The sequence below is a fragment of the Crotalus tigris genome, unplaced genomic scaffold (genome assembly GCF_016545835.1).
Source record: "Crotalus tigris isolate CLP2741 ecotype Arizona unplaced genomic scaffold, ASM1654583v1 scf7180000017604.1628558, whole genome shotgun sequence".
NCBI lineage: Eukaryota > Metazoa > Chordata > Lepidosauria > Squamata > Viperidae > Crotalus > Crotalus tigris.
In genome coordinates, this window is record NW_024096507.1 from 803485 (window position 1) to 829985 (window position 26501).

Below are 26501 nucleotides of genomic sequence, written 5' to 3' on the forward strand. Positions count from 1 at the left end.
ACTTACCTTCGAAAATTCTATGCTGTGTCCATCGGTCGCCGTGGAGACGGACCGCGGAGTTTTGTATTTTCGGGGCGACCGATGGAGCCTCGACTCGTGGGCCCCGGGCCCTACCGAGCAACTCGACTAGTGAGTAAAGCACGGGTTGTTGTTTGTTTACCGAAGGTTTTCTGTCAGCACCTGCCTTTTTTTGACCCTGGAGTTCAGCAGGGAATGCATTCTGCATGTGACCTGGTACCTCTATCCCTTGATAGATTTTGGGTATAGAATTCCTAAATCTTCAATAAAATCCTGCTTGCGTAGAGGTTGAAAATTTAATGTACTATAGATAGAATTGTTGGTAATTGAATTCAGGCTAACAATTCTCTGCAGGGCGAATGATCTTAAATTGCCAAAAAGCACATTCCTACGTGTAATGAAATTCAATTCTCGTAATTTGCGACCAATTTTGGAATTAGTCCAGCACATCTGGGCAGGTGCTGCACTGAAGAAAGCTGGTATTTTGAATATGCTGTCTTAGGAACGTTTCCACTTCTGTACGGTCTCTGATGGAAACGGGGCTTTTTTATAAATTAACATTTCAGCTGTGGATGCTGGGATTGCCTGCTGCATTCATTGCCACTGAATGTGCCTGATTCAGCTGTTCTTCAACTTCGAGTGTACTAATGCATATACAACTTAGCTGGCAGCATGTAACTTGAAAACACTAAACCTAGTTGAACTGCTTAGTTTGGGATGGGAGACTACCAGAAAAATCATGGGATGATAGCCTAGAGAGGGACAGATAATCAAAAAGGAAAACTTCCTGGAAAAAGGCACCTGGATACTGATGCAAGAAAGCTACAAGTTCATGCTGGTGCATTTGGGTATTTTAATACATATTGGGATATCCTATTAATGCATATATGTATACAGTACAGTTCTTTCTGAGCTGCAGCCAGAGCCTGCATGACTGCTACTTTAACTGCAAGACAAAATCTGCCATATCTCACCCAGTCAGGGTAGCATTCAAATTATAATCTCTTGAATGATATGTATCTGTAGTTTCAGACAGAAACATTAGTCCTGAACATTTCAGAGATTCAATCAGATCTTTTGCAGGCAAAACGGAAGTCTACCTAAGAGCTGCTCATCTTTGTTTTATGTCTTACCATAATCAAAACTGAGTTATATTTTGAGGGGTCCTTGGTGCTCTCTGAGCTTGCTTATTTTCTTGGAGACGTTTCATTACCCTAACTAGTAACATCATCAGTGCTAGTGCTTAAAACCACCAAACTCTCCACACAGTTGCAAGAAAACATTAGACAAAACATCATTCCACAGATGAGAAGACGACAGGAACAGAATCAACTTATAGCAGAAGATAGAGCAGCCCTCAGAAACCTAAAAAAGGACCAGAACTTCATTCTACCTGCAAGCAAAGGCCGAACCACAGTGATTATGGACAGAGCACAATAACAACAAAAAGCGAAAGAAATAGTAGAGGACAAAGAAACATACATCCCTGTGAAAACGAATAGAATACAAAAGCTAGGCAACCAGATCAAGAGAACCTTCAGTGACCTCACTAAGAAAAGCCAAATTACCAAAGAAGAACAGTGGCAGATGAGAAGCAGAGGACCTGTCCTCCCATGCTTCTACAGACACCTCAAAATAGAAAAACCTGGCATACCCCTCTGTCCAGTCGTATCTCTACCAGGGATCCCTACATACAAAATTGCAAAAGAACTAACAAAAAAGCTTAGGCATCTCACAAGAGAAAGTCAACATTCCATTAACTCTCCACTACAGTGTCTTTAAACAATCAGGGATGTGACTATGGATGAGAATGAAATCATGGTCTCATTTGATGTCACAGCCCTGCTCACATCTATAGATCCAGAATTAGCCAAAGAACCCATGACTGCATTGCTTCACAGTACACCCGACTTAATTGAATACACAAAGATCAAAACACCCAGGATTATGGAACTCATAAACCTCTGCTTAACTACCCGTATTTCCCCGAAAGTAAGACCTGGTATTTTTTTTTTCCTCCAAAAGAGGCACCAGATCTTATTTTTGGGGATATCTTACCTCCTGCACTGATAGTCCCGCCCAGCAGGACCACTTCTACGGCCGAAGGAGCAGCTTCATTCTGCAGCTGCATTCCAGCCTGCATTTTGCAGTCAGACCTTTCCAGAAGGCCTATGCAGCCAAGAACTGAGGTATGGATTCAATCCATAGCTCGGTCCTCGGCTGCAAAGGTCTTGCAGAACTGAGCTATGGATTGAATCTATAGCTATATTCTTGGCTGCAGAGGCCTTCCGGAAAGGCCTGTGATTGAGAAACGCAGGCCTGGCTGCAGAAGATGCCTCAGAAGAAGAGCTGGGTCGGTGAGGAGAGGACTGGCTGCAAGGTAAGTGGGTGTGGGGTGTGTGGGGCACTCCATACCCCCATCCCCGCCCTAGCTTGATTTTTAATTATGCCTTGCCCCCAAACTAGGGTTTGTTTTTGGGGTAGGGCTTATATTAGGTCCACCCCCAAAATCAAGCTAGGGCTTATTTTCAGGGTAGGCCTTACTTTCAGAGAAACACAGTACATACTTCCAATTTGGTGGCCAAATTTACCAACAAATTAAAGGGACGCGTATGGGATCACCACTTTCAGGACTTATAGTAGAGATTGTCATGCAACATCTAGAAGCCATAGTACTTCCACAAATACAACCGAAAATATGGATCAGATATGTAGATGACACCTTCACCATAATAAAAAAGGACCAATACAACCATAATAAAAAAGGACCAATACAACCGAAAATATGGATCAGATATGTAGATGACACCTTCACCATAATAAAAAAGGATCAATTAGAGAACACCTACAGACCTATCAATAACATTTTTAAAGGAATCCAGTTTACTAGAAAAGAAGAAAACAAGAACTCGCTACCCTTCTTGGACATCCTGATCAACACACAATGACAAAGTAGAAACGCAAGTCTACAGGGAAACCACCCATACTAACCCGGTGGTCCACTATCAAAGCAACAACCCAACCTCCCACAAGAGAAGCTGCGTAAGGACTTTATTTAAGTGAGCTCAGGCACACGGCAGCAACCCAGAACAGCAGAAAAAGGAAACGGAGCATCTATACAACACATTCCAACAAAATGGATACCCACACTAGATGTTATCTAGTTAGGGTCATGAAATGTATGCAAGAAAACAAGCAAGCTCAAAGAGCACCAAGGACCCCTCATTTCAACCCCAAGCTACAAATATTCTCCTTCATTGGTGAGTTGTATTTTCTTTATGTACATAGCATCCATAGGTTCATAAATAGATCACTGGTTTACTGTGCAGTAAAGTGTGGTGTTAAAGCTTTGAATGGGATGTGTCATTTAATATGGTAGATATGAGAATATGTTTTCAACTGTATTACATTAATTTTTTAAAAAAAATATTAGAAATATATTTCACAAATTAAGACAGTCTTTTTTACTAACATGTTTTTTAAATTAACACTTAATATTTTGCATCTAGCAAATGGTGATTCCATGTACTGAAACAGTGGCCTTGTGCAATATTAAACCTAACCAGGGCAGTGAATCATTGTTTGCTGGAGTGGTATGGTTTTTGGATGTGTTATGCAGTTCTAGCCACTGGGCTTTATTTATTAACCCATGATTAAAACATTGTATTTTAATGCAATATGTGGACCCAGTTTATGAATTTGTATAGGTCCTTGAACAGTTTGAGAAAAAAAATTCCTAGTTTTCTATAGTGAGATTTTTATGATCAACATTACTCTTGATTTGAATCTTTACTTCCTGCCCCTAATATGAATAAATACACATAGATGCACACTTGATGAAGATAAGTACAGTAGGGCCACCAGAGCTACAAAGACTGGCAGGAATGATGATTCTAGAAAAAAATGCAACTTCATAATTGGCATAAATGTTATTTATATGATGATTTCCATATAAAGTGTATGGAATAACATTCATTTGCAACAACTGACTTTGGGTAGCACACAAAATTAAGACAAGTACAAACATTACAAAATATTACAAAATACAAATGTGGTTATTTGGTTTTCCACTTATCAGTCCTAATAGCTTTGGGCAGTGGCTCGGCATTCTGAAAACTTCAATAAAAAATGTGTTGCATCCTCTGAATTATAGGGAGCGTTATTCTCCTTCCTCTGTAAAAAGAAATCAGCTTTAAGTCTTGCCTGTGATATATGAACAAAGACAGGTGGTGAAGGGAATCAATTTTTCTCCATATTTTTTTTAATCTCTTGTGAGCAATGAAACAGAATGCAACTTTTTAAGATAAATAAAACAGTGTAAAATGGCCAATATTAAGCATGATTAATTTAAATGCACAATCACCATACCACAGTTTTGTGCACCTATTTATAGACACGAATCAAGACAGATTTCTGCTCAAGTAATTTAAAACCTGAATGTAGTCAAGCATGATTTTAGAACAAATAGATGTTAAAGGAAGTGTGCTTATATTGGAGAAGGTCTTGAAAAACAACCTAAGAAATGACCAGTCATTTCTTAGACTTGCTTATAAGAAATAATACTGTATATAAAAACTGGGAAGATCTTGGCTAATATGGAAAAAGCCTAAAAGCTTAAGTTAGAAGGTACAAGTTAGGCTTCTTCATGCAGTCTTTTGTTCCTTCTCAGGTGCTGCCCAACAAGTACTAACTTGTGCTTAGATAAAGCTTTCCTATTTTCTTTTCAGTGGAATGAAACTGTTGAACTCTTTCGAAATGGAATGCCTTTACGGAAACATCGTTTTCACTTCAAAAGCTACGACTGTTGCTTCACAGCTTCCGAGGCTGTGGAGTGGTTGCACAAACTGCTAAGATGCAACCAAAACTTTAGCCCAGAAGTAACTCGTGCTCAAACAGCTCAGCTTCTCAAAAAGTTCCTGAAGAATCACGTTATTGAAGATATCAAAGGAAGATGGGGCAAGGATGATTTTGAGGATAATGGTAAATTATATAGGTAAATAACTGAATGGATTCTTGGGGCAGAAAATGTGTGTGTGTTCATTTTTAAATGACTGTATTTCAAGCAAGTGTTGAATCCTTAGCTACCGGAAATGAAGAAATGACATCATTCCTGCGGCAATATCTGTAATCACCATTTAACAACTGTAATTGCAACCTGGAATTCCATCACTAAGAAAAGAGAGGGGGTGGCGGTGGTTGCTGTTGCTGTTGTCGGAGAGAGACCAGGTGAAGTTGAAGAGGGATTTGAAGTTTTAGCTGATCCCTTTCTGGGAAGGAGAGGGAAGGAGATAGTGAGAGATAGTGAAAGAGAGTGGGAAAGTGGAATTTTACTGCTTTCCTTCGCAGGGTGGAAATCCCGAGTGGAGGCAAGAGAGTGAGGAGAGAGAAAGTTGCTGGGGTTGCTAAATTCAGATTTTAACAATAAAGGAAAGGGGGCAGGGTTTTGACACCGACGAGACCTGAGACTGCGAGCGATGACAGAAGAGAAGGAAAGGCTGGTCATTACTGCTTTGGAGACTAGCAGCCATCCGAACTTTGATTATTGTTACTTGTGCAAGTTATAGACATTGTGGGGAGTTGCCCTTGCGGGGGTGAGCTGTTACTGCAGAACGCTAACTATCTTTGTTTGTGTTCCTATCGCTGCCTGGAGCTGGTGTTTTCTCCACACCACTTGTTTCCAAATGGCTGCTGTGAAATCATTGACTATTGCTGCTACGATTGCCTAAGCAATAAGGAGGAGATGGCCAGAGTAGAATGTTCTTCCCTATAGTTGATCCACTGGTGCCTGGATATTGATGTCCATGCTAATGGGCAGAATTAGATCTCATTTATCTCTGGATGAAAATTACAAAATACAGATATACAGGATATGTCCAGTGAAGACACCAAACTCCAGCATGCTCAGAAATGGGCTGCATTCAATCTAAGAGGAACTCCTCGATTGGGGAACTATAGCCACTTACCTAGTTGCAACTCACAATTACAAAACCTTGTTGGGCTTTATAGGCACTTGACCTTGCCTATAAAGATCCAGACCATTAATTTCATGGACTTGATATCTTTGGAGGCCTACAGAATTTGTGACATGCCAGACAGCCATCTGTATCTCTAGAAACAATGGATGAGAGATCCCTGCTATTTGAAGTGGCATGGGCCTAGTGGAAATGGGGTTAGAAGGATATGTAGAGGAACTATAACTCTACCTGGCCCCTGCCCTTAATTTTCCAATGATTCTGAGAAATGCATGACTTTCAAATCATCTGTCAAAAGGAATTAATATATTTCAATTCATCCATCTTTAAGGAGCATTTCTCAGCAAAAATAAATTAGAGTAAAACAATCTTCCAGACAAATATGTGACGTCAGCTATGCCTTCAGTGAACAACATCACTACAACCATATTGTCCCTATGAATGGCCTGCTGACATGGTCCCTGGAGCCCAGATTCCAATATAGATTTACTTCCTTTCAGAAACTGAACTTTTGCAACTCTGCAACATTTCATTACAAAAAAAAACCCCTCGAGACAGTTAATTTATCTCTCCATCTATAGCTGCTTTTACAGTATTCTATTGTCAAGAAAATGCCTAGAGAACTGAGGTTCCACAATGATTGCTTGGTCTTCAACCAGGTCATAATCCAAAATCAGTACTTTTTGCCTTTATCTCAGAACTTCTGGGGCATATGTGGAAGGCATGAAGTTTTACAAAACTCAGCCTTAGAGGGAGTCACATACAACTTGGCATGAAACTGGGAAGGCAACTAATGAAAAGCTGCCCTTCCCATCTGATATGGGTGTTTTGAATACATTTTGATCTCATTTGGTTTGTGCAACGCTGCCACAATATTCTATCACTTGATGAATGACATTTTTTAGGATTTCACAAACCAATTTGTCATAATCTATTTAGATGACACCTGATTTATTCATGCTCCCTTCAGCATCACAAATGCCCTGTAAAAGATACCTTGCAGTGCCTCAGATAACATAATCTGTATGCCACTCCTGAAAAATGCAACTTTGAAGTCAATGCTATTAATACCATGGACATTGCATCTCTACAAAAAAAAAAGGGTCCAGAAAGACCCAGCCAAATTAAAAAATACCCTAGACTGACAACTCTCAAAGTGGGTCAGACCTATGCAGAAGCTAATGGCTTTCACAAACTAGTAATACATCTTCATTCCAAACTTTGCAAAACTCAGCTTCTTCAGCCAACCTGTGCTGGAAAGGTACTCCATTCAGATAGAATATCATATTCAGTAAAGTTTCAAACAAATAAGAAAAGGATTTCTCCACTCACTCTATTCTTCAACATAACTGATTATATTCAGCCATTTGTAGATAAAAGTGACATTTTTGACATTGCAGTGTGAACTATTTTGCTACATGCTACAAGAAAGCTAAAAACAGAAGAAAGTTAAATCCGTCAGAACAATTCCATGATATCTGGAACAAGGAACTGCTGGCTATTAAGGCAGACTTTGAAACTTGGAGGCAGTTGCTGAAAAGAGTTCAATATCCTGAGCAAGTTGAGACCAACCAGTGTAACCGAGGAAGAGAGAGGATGAGGTTGAAAGTGCCCTCTGTACTTGGGAATGAAGTGCTGCAGATGGGTAGAAATGCTTCCCCCTTTTGTAAAGGCTAGGCTTAACTCATCCTCCCCCAAGACAAATGTTTTACAGTGCTGGAAATTGATAGGGGAAGTGCTCAATTTCCCCTCACCATCTACTGAGAGGCAAACTGGCCCACATAGTCCCTTGGCGTACATGCCAGTGTTCCAGCTACTCAATTGGCCATTCTAGCTGACTAGTTTAGCCACACCTAACTTTTTCAAGAGCATCTCATGTCTATAGATAACCAGGTCAGCACCCTGATGGAAGGATTTATTCTCTATGGTTTGTTCCTTGCTCAAGTCAGACACCAGATATCATAGTTCAGAGTTCATAAGTTTATTCTGCACACAAAGCAAGAGCACTAAAACAAGCTGGGTCCGTGCCAGGGACGCAACACCCTTTTATAGTCAAGTACAAATGACGAATTTATGCGTGTCTGCTTTTAAAGTTCTCAGATTCTAACTTTCCTAATATAGTTTAGCTCAATTTCCTACTTTCTAGTGCCTTATCCCTATTGCTAGTGTTGTAATGGTTCCTTCTCATTCATCCCTTATCTGTCCATGTGACACTCTTGCTTCACTAAATAGTGGGTTGCCTTTCCCTTCTAAAATGGTGTTAGTTCAGCTTTCTAATAACTACTGCCTAGCAACACCATACCCTCCATACCCTCAGGCTTAAAAGGGAAAGCCAACCCTGAGGGATATGGGTGAATAGGAGAACAGGAGGCAAAAAAGCAGGAGGTGACATTCAGACAAGTGCAACAACCACAGACATTCAATTTTTATAACCACAAGCCATGGTAAACAGCCCATCTTGGCTTGATCCTTGCCTGGAGTTTGGGTTGGATGTTTAATAATAATATTGCTTAAAAACAGAGCTTGAAAAACAGCCTGGAGCTCAGCAGCAAATTTGTTTTGCAGCTGGTTTTATGAAAGGAGCTAAGGGGCTGAGGCAACATCTAATTCCCAACAAACGCAAGAGCATTTGTAGGGAGCCAAGGATTGTATGTCACTTCAAAAACTTTTAACTACTATGGGGACTGAGCCTCAAAGACTTGTTTACCTGACTAAGTTAATTTGGAAAGGCTAGGAGGGTGGAATTAACCGATTGTTATCGTTGGGGAACATGTGTAGGAAGTAAAGCATTGTATAACATTTCCATCTAAGCCAGTGTTTCTCAAATTTAGCAATTTTAAAATGTGTGGACTTCAACTACCAGAATTCCCTAGCCCGCAATTTCCAGATTGCTAAGTTTGAGAAACACTGATCTGAACTGTAGTGTGTCCAGCCATTGCAAAAGACATTACAATATGCTGGAATATCTTTTAGACAGGTATGAAGCCAAATCAACACCAGATCACCGTTTCCCCGTTCATATTTTGAGCGTTATCATGATTTTATTGGCTGAAATTCTTCTGTGTGATGGTAAAAACGCAGTTGCAACTAAAACTTCACAAAAAAATGATTGGGGATAACATATTCTTGATCATAATGGAACATTTATGGAATAATTTCAGGTTCATGATTAGATTGTCAGGACTCATACATGATCCTAAATAATCCTGATATTATTTCCTCTGACAGATACCTTGACAGGATTTAGAAATTCATAAAAAATAATGAACTGATGGCTACTAACCCTGAGAACATTCTAGCATCAAAGGCAACCCACTTGATTAATGTTATGCATATATACTTTGGAGATCCAGGAGCATCTGCTTGAACATTGGAAGAGGATGATTTATTAAATTACTTGATCTAATCCAACATTATTCTTATGTTCCTGTGATAGACACTTAATTTATTATTGCCTATGATAAAAAAAAACTCCACCCACTTGTGGCAAGAAAATACATCATCCAATGATTTGTAATAGTGAATAAACTGAAATATTTGTACAGTTTTATAATGCAATAAACAGCTTGCATGAAATAATGTAAAATAAAACAAAATAGATAACATTGTCAGATTTCATCATTTGTTTCCTAATAGCACAGGCTTTAAAACAGAATTGTACACTTTGAAAATAACATTGTCAATAGAATTTGTGAGAATTGAGATACAAAATGTATCTGTCCTACCAGGAAACATTTAAAAATGGGCCTAAAATAGAAGCAAAATATAAAATTGTTAGTAAAACAGCACATGAATCCTGGGTTTAGTTGTTCCCAAATGATAACTTCCTTTGAATAAAAGTAAAGGAAAAATATTGAAAAAAGTGAAGGTGAAAATACTATAATATTTTACAGTCACAAGTTTATCTATTTATAAAGATATTAAGTTTGGATAAAACTTTGTTTTGATTTCCCCTCTCAAAGCAAAACGGATTTTTAGCATGATAATGTTACAAATTGATATCATTGTTTGTGTATCTTTAGTTTTGTAGAAATTTTGAAAGCTCGGTTTTTAGTTTGTAGTTGTGTTATTTTGTCTCCAAAGTTCTTTCAGCTTAAAGAAAGGTTATCTAGTAGCATCAATGAGGCTAGATTCTCAGAGCAGAATGATAATGTTCTTATGAAGATTTTAATAGATTGTTTTTAAATTTTAGGTTTCCTCCTTTCTCACCATTAAAACCGTACCCTAAACGATCTCCTTACCGAAAAGAAATAGTGAAATTTCCAAACTGGGACGTTGAAAAAATTACTTTCCAAGACCACGTCCCAGTGAAACCTATCACATTGGTAAGATACCTTCCCATACATTAATGTATAATGCGTTGAGAAATTCAAACACATGATATTATGTCAAGATTATCATCTTTTCTGCCTTCAAAGACATTAAGAAAAATTAAAATTGGTGGATTTATGGAACTTGTTTCATTAAATTTGAATTGTACTTAGTTGTGACTCTTTCCATAGAGTTGGTTAAATATGTTGCTGGGGAAACAACATTGCCACGAAAGGACAAAATTATAGATTAACAATAATTAGAGTTTTTCTCCTCACATTGCTACAGAATTCTGAAATGTGGTTCAAACGTCACAGCATTGCAATTGGAGAAGTACCAACATGCAAACTCATCCATCGTCGACAATTAACAGAGACAAATGTAGAAGATATATGGAAATCCAGGACTTTATCATAGTAAGCCTGTTACCTGAGTTGTTCTTTTACAAAATAAATGTGGTGGAATGTAGTCCAGGAGGGAAGGAGTGCATTCCAGAAGAATAAAAGAGTAAATTTTAGATAGTTTGATTGACAGGGTCAAGACAGCTCTTCCCTAGAAGTTCTCAGAGTATAACTATAATGAGGCAAATAGTTTGCTTTAGTTTGGCAATATTTCTGTCTGTAGGTGACGAACAATAAGGGAAACTGCTTAGAAGAAATTCTGCATGTCTTTCTTGGTTTTGGAGCTTGACATCAATCTGTCTCTTATTCCTTTGGAATATACTCTATCCCTCCTGAGAATCTGACTTTTAAGGCTTTTCCTGAAGGTCAGAAGAGAGATAGTAGATATCACCTGCTACCAGTTTGTCAAGATGTTCCAAATGGCAGAGAGGCATGGCAGAAAAGGCTCTTCTGGACCCTACCAGCTACAATTCCTTGGCTAATGAGGTCCAGAGTATGCCCTTTCTTCCAGCAGAGTGGGGCATTGAAGAAAGAAGGCTCTTCGCATATCCTGAACCCCTACCATAAAGGGCTTTAAAGATAAGTGACCAACATCTTGGATCGGATCCAGAAGCAGTTCTGCAGCCAATGCAGTTTGCGTAACAATGGTGTTACACTGCCTCCCATCCAGAACTAAATATGATAAACCCCCAGATCTCAAGGCTCTATGTATCTACAGCCATTCTGCCTTACCAGGTCTCAGTTGAGGGCAGACACAGCATCACTTGGATCACCGGAGATGGAGATGTAAAGCTGTGTCATCAACATATTGATGATAATTCATCCCGTGGTGTTGGATGATGTCACCCAGCAGTTTCATGTAGATGCTTTAATAAAGAATGCTTCTAGTCTATCGACAATATACACTGCTAGAAAAATGACTACCTTTCCTTTAGTGAGACGTTTTGTTACAACAATTAAGCAAAGACCTAATTTGGAATGTAGAGTGAAACATTTTCCTATTTTTGGGGTGTTTTGTTCTGTAAGTCATATGTTCCAAAGTGTATCATACAGGAGCTGGATGGGTTTGTTACAGGTGGAATAATATAACTACAATTGAGTGGTTTCAGAATTTTGAACACTAAGTAATGCAATCATTAAGCGAGTCATTGCATGACTAGCCCAATTTTACAAACATTTTTACTGCAATTGCTAAATGAATCATGTGGCCGTTAAGCAAATCTGGCTTCCCCAATTGACCTTGCTTATTGGAATCTGATGTGCTCATTATTTGATCGCAAATCGTGTGCACATGACTGCAGAAAGCTGCTCAAATTGCAGCCACATGGCTACATGGATGGTGCAAGGGTCATAAGTTACTTTTTCTAAGGCCAGCATACCTTCAAACTATTGTTAAAGAAATGGTCCTAAGTTGAGGACTACATGTATGAAACACTGAAGAGAAGGTGGTGTAATTGTCTGGACTGTCTTTTCGTTTTTGTTATAGTTTAATGTATTTTATATTAAAGTAGCACTATCATATGTAATTTGGTTTGCATCTGAAAGATGCAAATAATTTTTGTTTTAAAACAAATGAGGTTTTAATGAGGTTTACTAATGAGGTTTTAGTAAGTAAGATGGTTTTGTTATGCACACAAGCACATAACCTATTCATTCATGTATATGTACATAATCCAGTGACAATGTGAACTATTTAGCTGAAAATTATTTTCCAGGTAACTGCTGCCTATCAATTTAAATCGGTTTACTTTATGTCTTCTATAGCTTGCAAAAAACTTTAGGTTTGGATTCTCTGAATGATATTTTAGACACTAAACTTGTCAATCCAAAGGACATCATTCAGAATGTGTACAGTGTCAACAAACAAGGAACTGTCATTTTAGAAGATAAATCAAGTAAGTGGAACTGTTTAATATGTTATGGTTTTGTTGGAATATATTCAGGAAACAAATATATCTTGCTCACTAACCTGCTCATTCAGTGCCAATAAAGTTCTGGGTCAGATATGTCTAAAGAAATAAAAAAAGAATTTATGGTAATTTGATTCCCCTTGAAATCTAGGAAACTTTGATAAATTCTAATTATGTTTGCTGTCTTTCCTTGTACTACCCCCCCCCCCCAACTCAAACTAATTCCAGGACTGAGCACAGCACACCTATGTGGAAATAAGGGACGTTTTATAGTCACTCCATTTCTATCTCTGAGGTAGATTTCCTTCAAATGGAAACTGTTATGGGTTGTCCTCAAAGTTCCATCTGTCTCTAGTATTCCTCAGTGGCTACATAAACCTGCCAGGACTGATCATCAGGAGATTTGGAACCAGATATTCTCAAGAAATAACTTTCTATGACCTTTTCTGAAGACAGTATGGCTTCCACGATAGTGCAACTATCGTTAAAAATTGGCTGGGTGAGAGATAATAAATTGAAACTGAATCCATTAAGTGTTGTATGAGTTAACTTTCTGCAAGTATGTTTCACTACAGTATGCCCTGTTGAAATGATAAGCAGCATCCTTAGCAAAACTGAGTGTATTCATTTAGGTTGTGCTTTTTAAAAACGCTTTATTATATAGAGTTCATCTCTGCACAAAGAAACAGAATACTTATTATCTTATTCTGTTAAAGTTATTGCTTTCTATTGCAACATTACTACTGGTACTGTTTTCTGTACACTAAAATAATTTTCCTTAATGCCTACATGAAGTAATCCTTAGCTGATAAATGAGCAGCAGCCTATAAAGACACATATAATTCACTTTATGGCTGAGAATTAAAAAGGAGAAATATTAATCCTACTATGGGAATAAGCATAAAATCATTAAATAAATAAATAAATGCTGCAGTTGTAATTTAAAACCCAATTTCTTTGGTCTAATAAGTGCTAACATATTAAACCACTTAACATTCTTTGATGCAGAAGAGGTTCCTCACTGGGTTCTATCAGCAATGAAATGCTTAGCAAACTGTAAGTATTTTTTATTTCTGTATGTTGCTTTTCAAACGTATGCTTTCTCACTGACTTCAATAAAGTGGAACTCCCTCATTATTTTCCTTTTTAATAGACTGATTTTGATTAGATGAGTCTGTTTTCTATCACAGTTTTTTTTTCTAATAATAATATGATACTTTCTTCAACAGAGTTGGGAGGAAATAAATCTGCAACATAGCATGTCTCATTCTTATCACCTATCACCCAATTGCTTCCAATTTGAATATTTTCTAAGGAGTAGTCTGATGATGGGATTAATACAGGTAGTCCTCGGCTTACAACAGTTCATTTAGTGGCCTTTTGAAGTTACAATGGCACTGAAAAAAATGACTTATGACCGTTTTTCACACTTTTGACTGTTGCAGCATCCCCATGGTCACATGATCAAAATCAAATGCTTGGCAACTGACTCATATTTATGAAGGTTACAGTGTCCCGGGGTCATGTGATCTCCTTCTGCACCCTTCTGACAAGCAAAGTCAATGAGGAAGCCAGATTCACTTAACAACCATGTTACTGTCTTAACTTCATTGATTCATTTAAAAACTGGCAAGAAAGGTTGTAAAATGGGACAAAACTCACCTAACAAATTTTTCACTTAGCAACAGAAATCTTGAGCTCAACTGTAGTCATAAGTTGAGGACTACCTATACTTTTGGCTGTCTTTGACCCTCAGATACTATAGGGCCAGTCCTCTTACAAATTTACATGTGTCCTTGGACATTTAAGGTTACTAAGGAAAGCAGGATGAATCATGTTGAACTTTCTAAAAGTTGCTAATACAGGTGAAGAAGAAATTTCCTTTTATATCTTTAATAGATAATGATGCTAAAATACTAAGTTAAGCTTGGTTTCTTCAGATTGAAAGTGTCAGTGGATTGCATGCTATTTAAAATTTGTATTGCTACCATCCCATAAGTCAAATTAGAGTATGCTTAAGTACTCAAAGGAAAGATGATCCCTTCATTCTATGTCTTACTTAACATCACGCATAGAGGCAATTTGGATTTGGTAATAAAGAATGTAATGTTTTAAAGTTTTTTGAAATGGCCATATCACACATGGTGGATATATGAGAAGAAACAATTACTGAAAAAGGTATGTTTGTAAGTTGCTTTGTGGTATGGTTTCAGGTAGTACCGTGTTTCCCTGAAAATAAGACCTGGTCTTTTTTTTTTGCCTCCAGAAGAGGCACCAGGTCTTATTTTCAATGGGTGTCTTTTCCACTCACCTCGTGACAGCAGCACCAACAGCCCCACCCAGGTGGCCCAGTTCTGCAGCCAAAGGAGTAGCTTTATTCTGCAGCTGAGAATGGAGCTCCAGCCTGCATTTCGCAGTCAGAACCGAGCCACAGATTGAATCCATAGCTCTGTTCTTGGCTGCAGAAGCCTTTCTGGAAAGGCCACTGACTGTGACATGCAGGCTGGAGCTCCATTCTCAGCTGCAGAATGAAGAGGCAAGTGTCAGGCCTGTGAAGCGAGGCAAATGTCAATCCATAGGAGGCCTGGCTTCAATGGTAAGCTCCACCCCCCACCCTAGCTTGATTTTTAAGTGTGCACTTTTCCCCAAAACTAGGGCTTATTTTCGGGGTAAGTCTTATTTTCGGGGAAACGCAATATGAGTATATTGTTCTTAGTTATAGTCATTCCCTACTATTAGAAAGCTCTTTCAATTGTTCATCATGGTAACTCTTTGTGTTAAAGATAATCCATTTTAAACTAGGGATTATCTATCTGGAGAAGCAGGGAGAAGAGGATTATGCTGGATTGTTATCAAACAGATAATTCCCTGGGTCTATTCTGAAGTGGTTTGGCTGAGAGAAATCTGTGCTGCAAACATTTAAACCACCAAATTGTTTAGGAAGTTTAAAACTATCTTGAAATTACTGAAGTTTATGAATAGACATGACATGTCATGTCAACATCCAGCTCGAGAATTCAAATAAAATTCCGGGTTCATTCTGTTTCCAAAAATTTTAGTGTTTATTGAATACACAGCATGGTCATGTCAAAGCAAATTAACTCTGGTGTTCCCAGAGTTTAGTTCATAAAACTAAACAATAATTTCTCCGGCCAAATCCCCACCCTCTCACATAGTCCATGTAAACAATTTCACTTTGTTATGGGAACCATTTACTTCCTCTCCATACCTGCTGCAAGTGTCCTTGGAAAGGTTTCAGGCTCTCATGGTCTTCAGCGGAATTGTAGAGGTTTCGTTTCTCCATCTAATCCATTCTATAGCAACACCTTATTCTAATGGCAAGTTGAAATAAAGATGTATGTAGCTGCCAAAGTTTCATTCTTGACATGCTGTGATTGCGCTTCAAGTTTTTAGAAGGACACTAGCTTAAGTCCTTGTTATCAATTTAATTCCTATTTTCATTCCTATATCTATGTGACAGCATAGTGTTGTTGTTGGTGGAACATTATTCCCTCTGAGGTACGGTTGCCCTCCACCTGTTGCTTTTCTGAAAAGTTCTAAAAATGTGGCTTCATCACAAATGGGGATAAGAGCCAATCATATGGCGGATTTGATTGTGTTGTTGCTGCCATGGAGGTGGGGTGGTTATTATTAAATGGGTTTTTATTCTCTGGTGGATTTTTAAAATTTTGTAAGCCACCCAGAGTCACCTGTGTGTGAACTGGGCAGCTATACTTTTAATAAATAAAAAAATTTTCATTATGACTACACATATAAATTAGCACTGTTTCTGCCACCTATGTAGCAGAAATGTAGCTTCTAACCAGGAAACTTTTTTTTCTTTCTACTTCCCCCTTTTCCATCCTATAGGGCCCAGATGTCCAGATATGAAACAGCCCACCTATTCAGGTTTTGAAAGAGATGTCTTTAGAACCATAGCAGATTATTATGCACACATGAAGGAGCCTCTTCTCACTTTCCAGTTTTTTGATGTCTTTGTCAGTGTGCTAGGTAAGTTATGTTGCGAAACACGTATCTGGCAGGCTGAGTGCACAGTGTTTGTGCTGCAGAATGTTACTGCTGTCCTTCAGCATCTTTCTTAATGAAAGTGACTCCTTTTAGAACTTGATATTCGGAGAATAATTGTTGTTGTTTTTCCTCCTTATTAATTTGAATCTTTAGGATCCCCAATTCAGACATTATAACCCTTCTTTAGGAAGACAAGCTTCCTAAAGGCAGACTTCAGCAATGCAAATAAACCTTGAGGCAGTTTATTCAGAAGTTTGCCTGGAGTGCCATTAGAGGAAGAATCAAACCTACTTTGAACAGACCGGAGTAAGAACCCATAATAGGGATTACTTCATGACAGTAAGGGCAATAAAATGTCAATATTGCCCCACACTTATTGTATCTATTGTTTAGGGTAGGCAGAATCCCTACAAATAGCTGGTGCTCCTCTGTGAGGATTATTCTTTTAGGGAGTTGTTGACGGCCCTTGGAGATTTTCTGTGTCATCAGGGTCACCTGTTGCGCCTGCGCCTGTCTTCAACAATGAAGGGACATAGGGCAGAAAACATCCTGCAGCCAAGAAGGCTCCAACACATTTGCACTACTCAGGTGACCCTGAGGACACAGAAAACCTCCAAAAGCCTCAGCGACTCTCTAAGAGAATGCAAATGACCAGCTATCTGCAAGGAATATAAATCCTTCCATTCCCCACCATCCAGTCAAAGCCAAAATAGCTTCTTGGATGAGAAGCGAAACAAGACGCCTGAAGGAAGGACAAGAAGCAACGGATGGAAACTAATCAAGGAGAGAAGCAACCTAGAACAAGGGGAAACGTCCTGACAGTTAGAACAATTAACCAGTGGAACAACCTGCCTCCAGAAGCGGTGAATGCTCCAACACTGGAAGTTTTTAAGAAGAGACTGGACAGCCATTTGTCTGAAATGGTATAGGGTTTCCTGCCTGAGCAAGGGGTTGGACCAGATGACCTCCAAGGTCCCTTCCAACTTTATTATTATTATTATTATTATCAGGGCTTTTTTTCTCATAGAACGCCCAGAACGGAGTTCCGGCACCTTTTTGGGATGGAACCTTGTAGGGTAGGCAAGGTGGGTTGTATGACATGTGTGAGTTTCGGCACCTTTTTTTTTTAGAAAAAAAGCACTGATTATTATTATCTTCAAACAAAAACAAGAAAAGTCCAGCTGTCTCCTTAAAAAAACACCTTAATTTATTCGCAACATTACTTTGTATTAGAGTTATATTACTTACAAATATTACTTTGTAAGCGTAACAAAAACATTCCCAAGAAAAGATCAGTAGGCATGCCTCAAATACTTTTTGGGGGTGATTAAAACAGCTCAGCTCGAATCTTTTAATGGTTTTCCTTTTACTTACAGCTCGTATTTGGAATGCCAAAAAATGAATTAACAATATGAATGAGAAAATTCTCATTTTCAAAGAAACACAACACTGAAGTTTTTTTTAAAAAAGTACTTAAGAACATCTTTTAAAATCATGTTTTGATTCAGGAATCTTGCAGGAAAAGAAGCTAGCTACTGAAGCCTTGCAGATTTGTTGTCTTCTTCTGCCACCAGCAAATCGGCGAAAGCTACAGTTGTTGATGACATTGATGGCTAAGATCCAGTCAAATAAAGATCTTCCACCTCTTTCAGATACACTTGGAACAAGAGCAATGGTGTGTATCTGCCAGAAATAGAAATACACTATGAAATCATTTTGGAATTGCTCTGGTGGAGACTCTTCTTAGTTACAAAATAATGACTTGTTCTAGAAATAGCAGTAATCTATGCAATGCAGGGTGTGGTTTGCAATATTCTCTTGTCGCCTTCTGCCGGTATAACTTGAAGTTAAATCCCCAGGCTGAATTTTCCTGCCAAAGTGGATGAAAGTTGGCAGTTACAGCTCTTCCCACCTATTTCTCACCACAGTCCTTTAACCTTTTTTGCACTGCTTGCTCTGTGACATGCCTGGTTTTCTTTAAATTTATAGCACTGTCTGAATGGGTATGAGAACCAAAAGAACTTCGAAAGGGAATTCATTGTAAGGGAAAATATGTTAATTTTCATGTTTTTTATTAGGTTATCCCTAGGTTGATACCATCTGAATGTGTATATCTGAATCAGTGGGCTACAAAAATTGGTGTTGACAAATGTGGTAGCAGGCCTCCAACAATATCAGATCAGTTTATAAATACTTTAATCATTGGGTTGGGAGGAATCTTGAAAGTCACATAGCCTTTGGCTCAATGCATGATCTGTAGTAGAAGATGTAATAGCAATTTCCATCACTTATGGGATAATAAATAACAAATTCAATATATATTGTGAGACCGGATGTCACTGATATCCTCTTCTGTGTTTCAGATGGTTCAAACCTTTTCTCACTGCATTCTTTGCTCCAAGGATGAAGTGGATTTGGATGAACTGTTAGCAGCTAAATTGGTTTCATTCATGATGGACAATTATCATGAGATCTTAAATGTTCCTTCAGCCTTAAAAACTGCAGCTGAGGAATATATAGCACATCTCCAAAGAGTCCAGGTGAGCTGTACATGGTTGAATTTTGTTCTCCTGTATATAATTTTTTTACTACATTTTGAAAAGCCACCTACTGTAAATAAGCAGATTAAAGTTTCCCTTGTAGAATTGCTATTATCCCTCCTTTAGTTAATAGTACATTATATGAATTAATATAAATTAGGTTGATGTATGTGAATTTGGAAATAGGAAATCATAGTATGGTAGTAGTTCCATGTTATATTACAGTGCATGGTGATAATGGAAAAGCTAAATATGAGTTCTGAGTAAATTATGCAATGTTCTGAATGACTATGAATGAATAATTGTCTAATTGGCATAGATGTTTGGGTGAGTACACAAGGCATTCTGAAATCCAAGAAAGGGAAAGGTGACACTTTGATGAGTATCTGTTTAAGGGAAACAATTTTGTTTCAGGTATGTGACATAAGCAGTAACTTATTCATAAATACACATGGCTAAGAAATGAATATAATTCTAAGAGTAAAATTGACTGTAACAAAAGTTTGAGATGATTAGTAAAGGATTCAATCGTGATGAGAATTTTCTAAATTTGGAACAGTCCATTTTTTTGGGTAGAATTAAAGGGTGAGTCGTGAAGGAAAATGGTCATGCAGAAAAGGAAGCGAAAGAAGCAAAAGTAAAGTTATATCAACTTCAGGAAGAAAACATATGAGTCCTTAGATGAGAAAGTATCAGAAGATGGATTAATCTCTTAGTGGATGAAATGGAAAATGGATCTAAGAAAAGAGAATGTAACACTGTTAACCAGAGAGTAAAAACAAACATGTTCAGATTACCAAAGAGTTGTGTGGAGTTATGCTACTGGAATATATGAACTCACAAAATATGAAGTGCAGTAATGAAGTGAAGGAAGCCAGGGATTAAGAAAGTGCGCACACACAAATAAGAGAATTAATAAGAGAATGAAAGAAAGATATAGCATATAATGTATATTAAAAAAAAGAGTGTTGCAAAGAATGTAGTCTCAAAAGGGCATGAAGCAGTTAATATTAAAAGAGCCAGAGAAAATGCATAGCAATTTCAATGGAAATGTACGATTTATAAATAGGTAAGTGATCTAAACAAAAAGCCTCAGGCTAAGTGAATAGAATTTCAACAATTAACCCATTATTTTATTATTATTTTAACAATTATTTTATTGGCCAAATACTGTTGAAATAAAATAATTTGATCTCTGAATGACAGGAGATCAGAATCATACCTATTTCCCATGGAGTGTATTCCAAAATGTGAGGCTATCACCAAAAAGCCCTGATTTCTAGCCTTTACACTTGCATCTCACATAGGGGAAAAACTTTCAAAGGGCCTTCTCTAAATATTTGAACTGGATGCATTTCCTGATAAATCCTATCCCACACCACATAGGATTTTATATGTAATTATTAGCATTTGTAACTGGAAGCAATAGTGTGGTAACCTCAAGATAACAGCAATTCTGCCAGAACAGGTTTTTCTTGCTAACCAACTGGTCACTGTTTTGCATTAATTGCAGTTCATGACTTATCTTCAAAAGCAACCACATAAATTACATGGCAGTAGTTTAATTGTGCAGTGATCAGGGCATAAGTTGTTGTCATAAGCATTTCACAATCCAGGTACAGTCATGACTGACACACTAGTTATAGCTAGACTGGGTAAAGGTCCCCTGGCCATGGCTTCTCTCTGATTACATGGAATGAGGGAATACTGGGAAGCATAGTTTAGAGACTTTTATAGAGCTAATAGAGAAGTGTTAAAGAGTGCAATTAAGATGGATGCTATAAATGATTAGCATCCCCCCAAAAATGAGCTTACTAAATAGGCCTATGAAGAATTCTAATTAAACACAAGAGGTGACAGTAATCAAAATCTGGGAAGTGCAGTTGGAAAAATAGTGAATATTACCTGGTCTGTTGTGCAAAGTGAATGTGTGTCAAAAGAAGGAAACTGTATGTTTATAAAACTGTTTCTGCCTACCTTGTTATCTGAAAGTGAGAACAGGATATGCTCAAAGAAACATAAAAGTTGAACGCAGTCAGAATCAGGTACTTAAGAATGTGTAGGATCAAGAATGAGTATGGATAGAATGAAAAAGTGACATGCATGAAGGAGGTATGAATGGATGGAGAGGATGAGAAAGACCAACAAAATCCTGGGTGGATGAGTGGATGAGATCCAGCAAAAAAAAAAGAAAAGAAAAGAAAGAAAAAGAAAGGCAAGAAGTTTAAAGAACAAAAATCAGTGTATGAGTTGAATGTGAAGGAAGCAAGAATAGAAAAGTGTGATAAGATATAGTAAATGGCATTGATATAAACTTTTCCTTTTATTTTTATTATCTCATGCCTTTAAATGTATTTGGTTTACTATTGTGCTATGCCTAACATTATTTACCTTAAAAGGGAATAGCATGATGGATATTGTTGGTTTTATATTGTTTAATGTGATTTTATACTGTTTTATTGGTTGTAAGCCATCCAGATGTTTTAAGATGAGCAACTCTGTATATACATTTAATTAATTAATTATGCAGGTATGTATGTAGGAGGTACATTATAAATTAACAAACAGAAGGAAGCCAGTTAGAAAACATGATCTGATCATTAATAGTTACTTTATGGGCCCCTTGACAGATTGAAATTTCTCTTTACAAGTATTTTGTGATCCTTCCTCCCTCCTTCCCTCCCTTCCTTTTTCTAAAAAAACTTTTTATAACTCAATGAGGATAACTATTACAATTAAAATATAAACATGCCCTCCCCTCTTTCCATCATATGTAGTATGTCTCCTCTAACAATGAATTTCAAAACAAGGCTTATCATTCAAAAGCTTTATCATTTCAGTGGTCAATTTTGTTTCAGGTGATGATAGCATATTTCACCTGCCTTCAATTCATAATGTTTATTAACCATAGAGACAAGCAGAAACAAATTCTAAATGTCGTCTTGCGTTGTTGCTTTGTGTGTGTGTGTATATGTGTAAAATTCAGGTAAAATATCCAGACTCGGATACAGATGCTATTTTGCCTGTGCCATCATTTGGTCATCAAATCAGCACTGATGAGTTTGAACACCAAAAAACAAATTGTCATCAAGGGCCACTGGCAAATTTGTTGGAAGAAATCACAATGAATATGGAAATGTCCATCAAAGAAAAGAAGAAAAAGTTGAAACAGGTAAATGTAATTGCTGAATTTTTCTACAGTTCTCTCTTCATTTTTGCTGAAACATTTAAGTAATTCCCTTTTTACAGATAAGTTGGAAAAATGGATTCATATTAATTAGGTTCTTTGATTTATATTTATTATTTTCATTTATCAAATATGGTTCCTATTTCATGGAAAGTGCCTCTGGGCAGCGTACAAACAATAACAAAAATAATAAATATAACAATATAAAATAATAATAATAATCCAACCATTATTTGTGGAAAGATCATGTTTTACAAATAACTCAAGGAGGCAAACATATCCACAATAATAATTATGAAAAATCATTACACTAAAAGCAGAACCAAACAAGAAAAGAAAATAATAGAGGAGTGTTAATAATAATAGAACCACCTCAGAAGTTGATCCATCCCCAGGGTCTCAAGCCTGCTGACAATATACAGGTAGCCCTTGACTTACAACAGTTCATTTAGTGACCATTCGAAGTTACAACAGCACTGAAAAAGGGGCATATGATCATTTTACACACTTATGACCGTTGCAGTATCCTCATGGTCATGTGATCAAAATTCAGACGCTTGACAACTGATTCATATTTTTGACAGAAGCAGCGTCGCAGGATCACGTGATCACCTTTTGCACCCTTCTGACCGACAAAATCAATGGGGAAGCCAGATTCACTTAACAACTATATATTTAACTTCACACGGTTAAGTGGTTCACTTAACAGCTGTGGCAAGAAAGGTCATAAAATGGGGCAAGACTCACTTAGCAAATGGCTTACTTAGCAACAGAAATTTTGGGCTCAATTGTGGTCATAAATTAATGACTACCTGTATACTTCCTTTGCACCCAGCTTGAGTTGTTAGCGCAGGGAACAGTCATTCAAGATTCAAAATTCAAGACAAAACCAATGCAAACAAACAATAAGAATGGATGAGAGATATGTTCAGTCTCTTCTAAAGGAAGAGATGGTGGATGCCAAATATAATTCATTATCTTTTTTGCCATTAGCTTCTAGAGAAAAGGCAAGCTGTAAATGCTGAACATTTTTTTAATAGCAAATATGTTGACACATTTGAGAATAAATATAACCATGGTATAAATAATTGCTGTTAAATCTGACCAGCTGACAAATGGTTGAAGTTGGCACACCAACCGTAATTGTGCACATGCATTCCTTGTCATCATCTCACACCTTAATCCAATGATAGCTAAGATCAGCAAGCATTCTCAGAAGTGAAATTTCTCTTTCAGTAGAAGAACAACCTCAGGGGAAAATGGCTAAACCACAGATTTGCTATTGACTAGCATCACCTTCATCTATTCTGAATTCAATTTCAAAAACTGTTCTCCTTCATCCAACCATAGCTTCTTTTTCTGTTCCCATGTAGGTTTTTTAGTTGCTCCAGAAAGTAGTTATAGCAACTCATTGGGTGCACTAAGTATTCTTTTTTTTTTCCTGAAATTTCAAATGACTTTTTGGAGGCTTTCACAGTTCAGAACCCTGTGGGATTCTGGGTCATGTGAAAGGCTCCACAGATATAAAGGCCTTCTGTACAGACTCTTAAGTGACTGATAAGGAGAGATGCTTGTGGGTTCCTCAGAGATGGGCTACAGAGCTTTGCTGATGTTGTAACTGCTTACTACTATAATAGAACTCACACTAGCATCTTTTTAAATATATGTTGAATAAATCTTAATTCTGATCCTGCAGTTTATCAGTTTTTTCACAGGACTATTCCTTTGGAAACATCTGTAGCGCTGAGACTATAAATACTATATTCCACAGCTGGGGCAATACATTTATGCCATATGTAAATATTTTTGTTGTGTCAAAAATCTTGAGGGAGACAGACAATCTAGATCAGCGGCCCCCAACCTTTTGAGTACCAGGGACTGGTTCCATGGAGAGAGTTTTTTCCACAGGCCAGAGGGGCTGTGGTTTCGTGTGCGGATTGCATCCCGTGGATGGGGCTTTGCCTGTTTACCAGTTTCTGGCACACTGTGGACTGGTACCAGTCCACAGACCAGGAGTTGGGAACCCCTGGTATAGATACATGATATATAAATCACAAACATTGCCAAAGCAACAGAGGAGAATTTAATAAACTTAAATCCTGACCTGATCAAGAGAGAACTGATATCCTGCCTTTATAGAATCTTACAATTCCCTTCTACAGGTACACAATGCACATGGAGACAACCGTTAAGAATTTACCTCAAACGCAACTCAAATGCAAAGCCTTAAGTGCATTAAAAACATTTCTCCCATTTAACGTACAACACAAAACCTTCACGGCTGTTCAGGCTTGCCAGATCAGAAATTGCCCAATATTTATTTTAATTTTCAACAATATCAACAGCAAGACAGGTGCATCAATAAGGGAAATTTTTTAAAATTGTTGGTTCTTAGGATTTTCCATAATATTTAAATATAAATGTTTTTTCTAGAATCTAGAAATATTTACAATTTGTATACATTGCAGTCTTATTGCAGATGCTCATAGCTTCTAAAAGATTGTAAATAATCAAATATATCTTATTTGTTATTTTATTTATTAAGTTTATATGCTGCCCATCTCACTAAGAAGTGACTCTGGGTGACTTACAACCATATTCTTAAATGTGAGGCAGGAACCTATAAATATGAATTTGATTACCAAAATTATTATGTTTTAATGATTAAAATATGGTTATTTTAAATAATATAGTCTTATCATGGCTTAATCATTTTAACTGAACTTACAGCAGTGAAATAATCACAGTATTTCTGTTTCAAAACAAAATGGATATATATAAGCGTATATTTGGATTGTGGAAATAACAAAAACAGCAGGGTGGTTGTTGCAGGGAAAATAAGAGGAGGAAAGTGTATTGGATATATTCACTGCCTTGAGTTATTTATAAAAATAATACAGACGGGGTGCATTTAAATAAATAACTTAAGTACTATAGATTATGCCATACTGTTTGACAAAATATATGTCAAATATTTCTTTCTTATAGTGAGAGGTCAGAATTCTACATTGTCTGATTTTAGTGAACAAACTAAAACAATTTCCTTAACCCTGGTTATTCCTTTTCAGTTTCAGAAATCTTATCCTGATGTATATAAGGAACGCTTTCCTACTCCTGAAAGTGAAGCAGTTCTTTTTCCAGAGAAAAGTAAACAGAAACCACTGTTGATGTGGGCATTTAAAAGGCCTTTCCAGCCATTTCAAAGAACAAGAAGCTTACGCATGTGAGACTGTGAATTAGATGAATGTCTGTAATGGTCAGAATTAATCCTTTGGAGCATCTGGAATTCCACATAGGTTCTGAAACATGTTTAACAAAGGAGAAAAATCAAGGCAGAATACTGCTAACCTGAGCCATTATCACTATTTGGGGGGAGATGCCTTGGTGCTTTTCCATTTTGTATATTTGTTTAAGTCGAGGCTGGGAAACAATGAACGGGTTCAGATGATTGTATCATAGCACGTGAAAGACTAAACAGAAAGCAAAAGAATTCATTTGCTTACACCTGTAGCCTCATTGTGCAAGTTGCAGTTAAACCAAGAAGTCTCTGAAAATCCTTATTTTTAATATCGTCCAAACTGAATTGTTAGTAAACTAATATAAAAAACTTGGGAGATATTCTAGTATTATCCTAGTGATTGGGCAACTGTGATGGGTGAAACATGTTGCTATGGCTTGCTGAGTAATCTATACTGCTCACAAAAATAAAGGGGACACAAACGTATAGGATCCTATACATTAGTGTTCCCTTTATTTTTTTTTGAGCAGTATATATTTAAAACACACATTAGAGGAATTTGTGAATCCAGGAGCCATCCCTAGAAAGAAGATAAGTAATAAATTTCCATTCCTTCTGTTGAGGTCTGAGGTTACATGAGATCCTGAGCAGTTGTGGAGAGGCACAGAACCTGGGCTGAGTTCACAGAATGGAACTCTCTTAAAGATAGTCCTTGACATATAACAACAATTGAGCCCAAAAGATAGTCCTTGACATATAACAACAATTGAGCCCAACATTTCCACTAAGCAAGACAATTATTAAGCACACTTTGCCCATTTTACAACCTTGCACAGTTGTTAAGTGAATCACCACAGTTACTAAATTAGTAATGCAGTTGTTAAGTGAATCTGGC

General features: G+C 37.3%; 1 protein-coding gene across 3 annotated transcripts; it reads left to right on the forward strand.

The window, feature by feature from the left end:
• DEPDC1B (DEP domain containing 1B) lies at positions 1-26424 on the forward strand. Of its 3 annotated transcripts, none has more exons than XM_039320167.1 (11): positions 1-129; positions 4746-5011; positions 10183-10315; positions 10590-10717; positions 12467-12597; positions 13621-13668; positions 16483-16623; positions 18150-18316; positions 19005-19181; positions 22168-22353; positions 25437-26424. In XM_039320167.1, the coding sequence occupies exons 1-11, from the start codon at positions 82-84 to the stop codon at positions 25593-25595; spliced, it is 1584 nt and encodes a 527-aa protein (XP_039176101.1). In that variant the 5' UTR covers positions 1-81; the 3' UTR covers positions 25596-26424. The 3 variants fall into 3 exon arrangements, with proteins under 3 accessions (XP_039176101.1, XP_039176111.1, XP_039176119.1); XM_039320177.1 differs by having other exon boundaries at positions 19044-19181; XM_039320185.1 differs by having other exon boundaries at positions 18216-18316.
• Positions 26425-26501: the final 77 nt, after the last annotated feature.

Coding starts and splice junctions, on each gene's coding strand:
- DEPDC1B (XM_039320167.1), top strand. CDS start 82: ATGGAGCCTCGACTCGTGGGCCCCGGGCCCTACCGAGCAACTCGACTA. Junction 10,718..12,466: donor AAATCCAGGACTTTATCATA/GTAAGCCTGTTA, acceptor TGTCTTCTATAG/CTTGCAAAAAACTTTAGGTT. Junction 19,182..22,167: donor CACATCTCCAAAGAGTCCAG/GTGAGCTGTACA, acceptor TGTAAAATTCAG/GTAAAATATCCAGACTCGGA.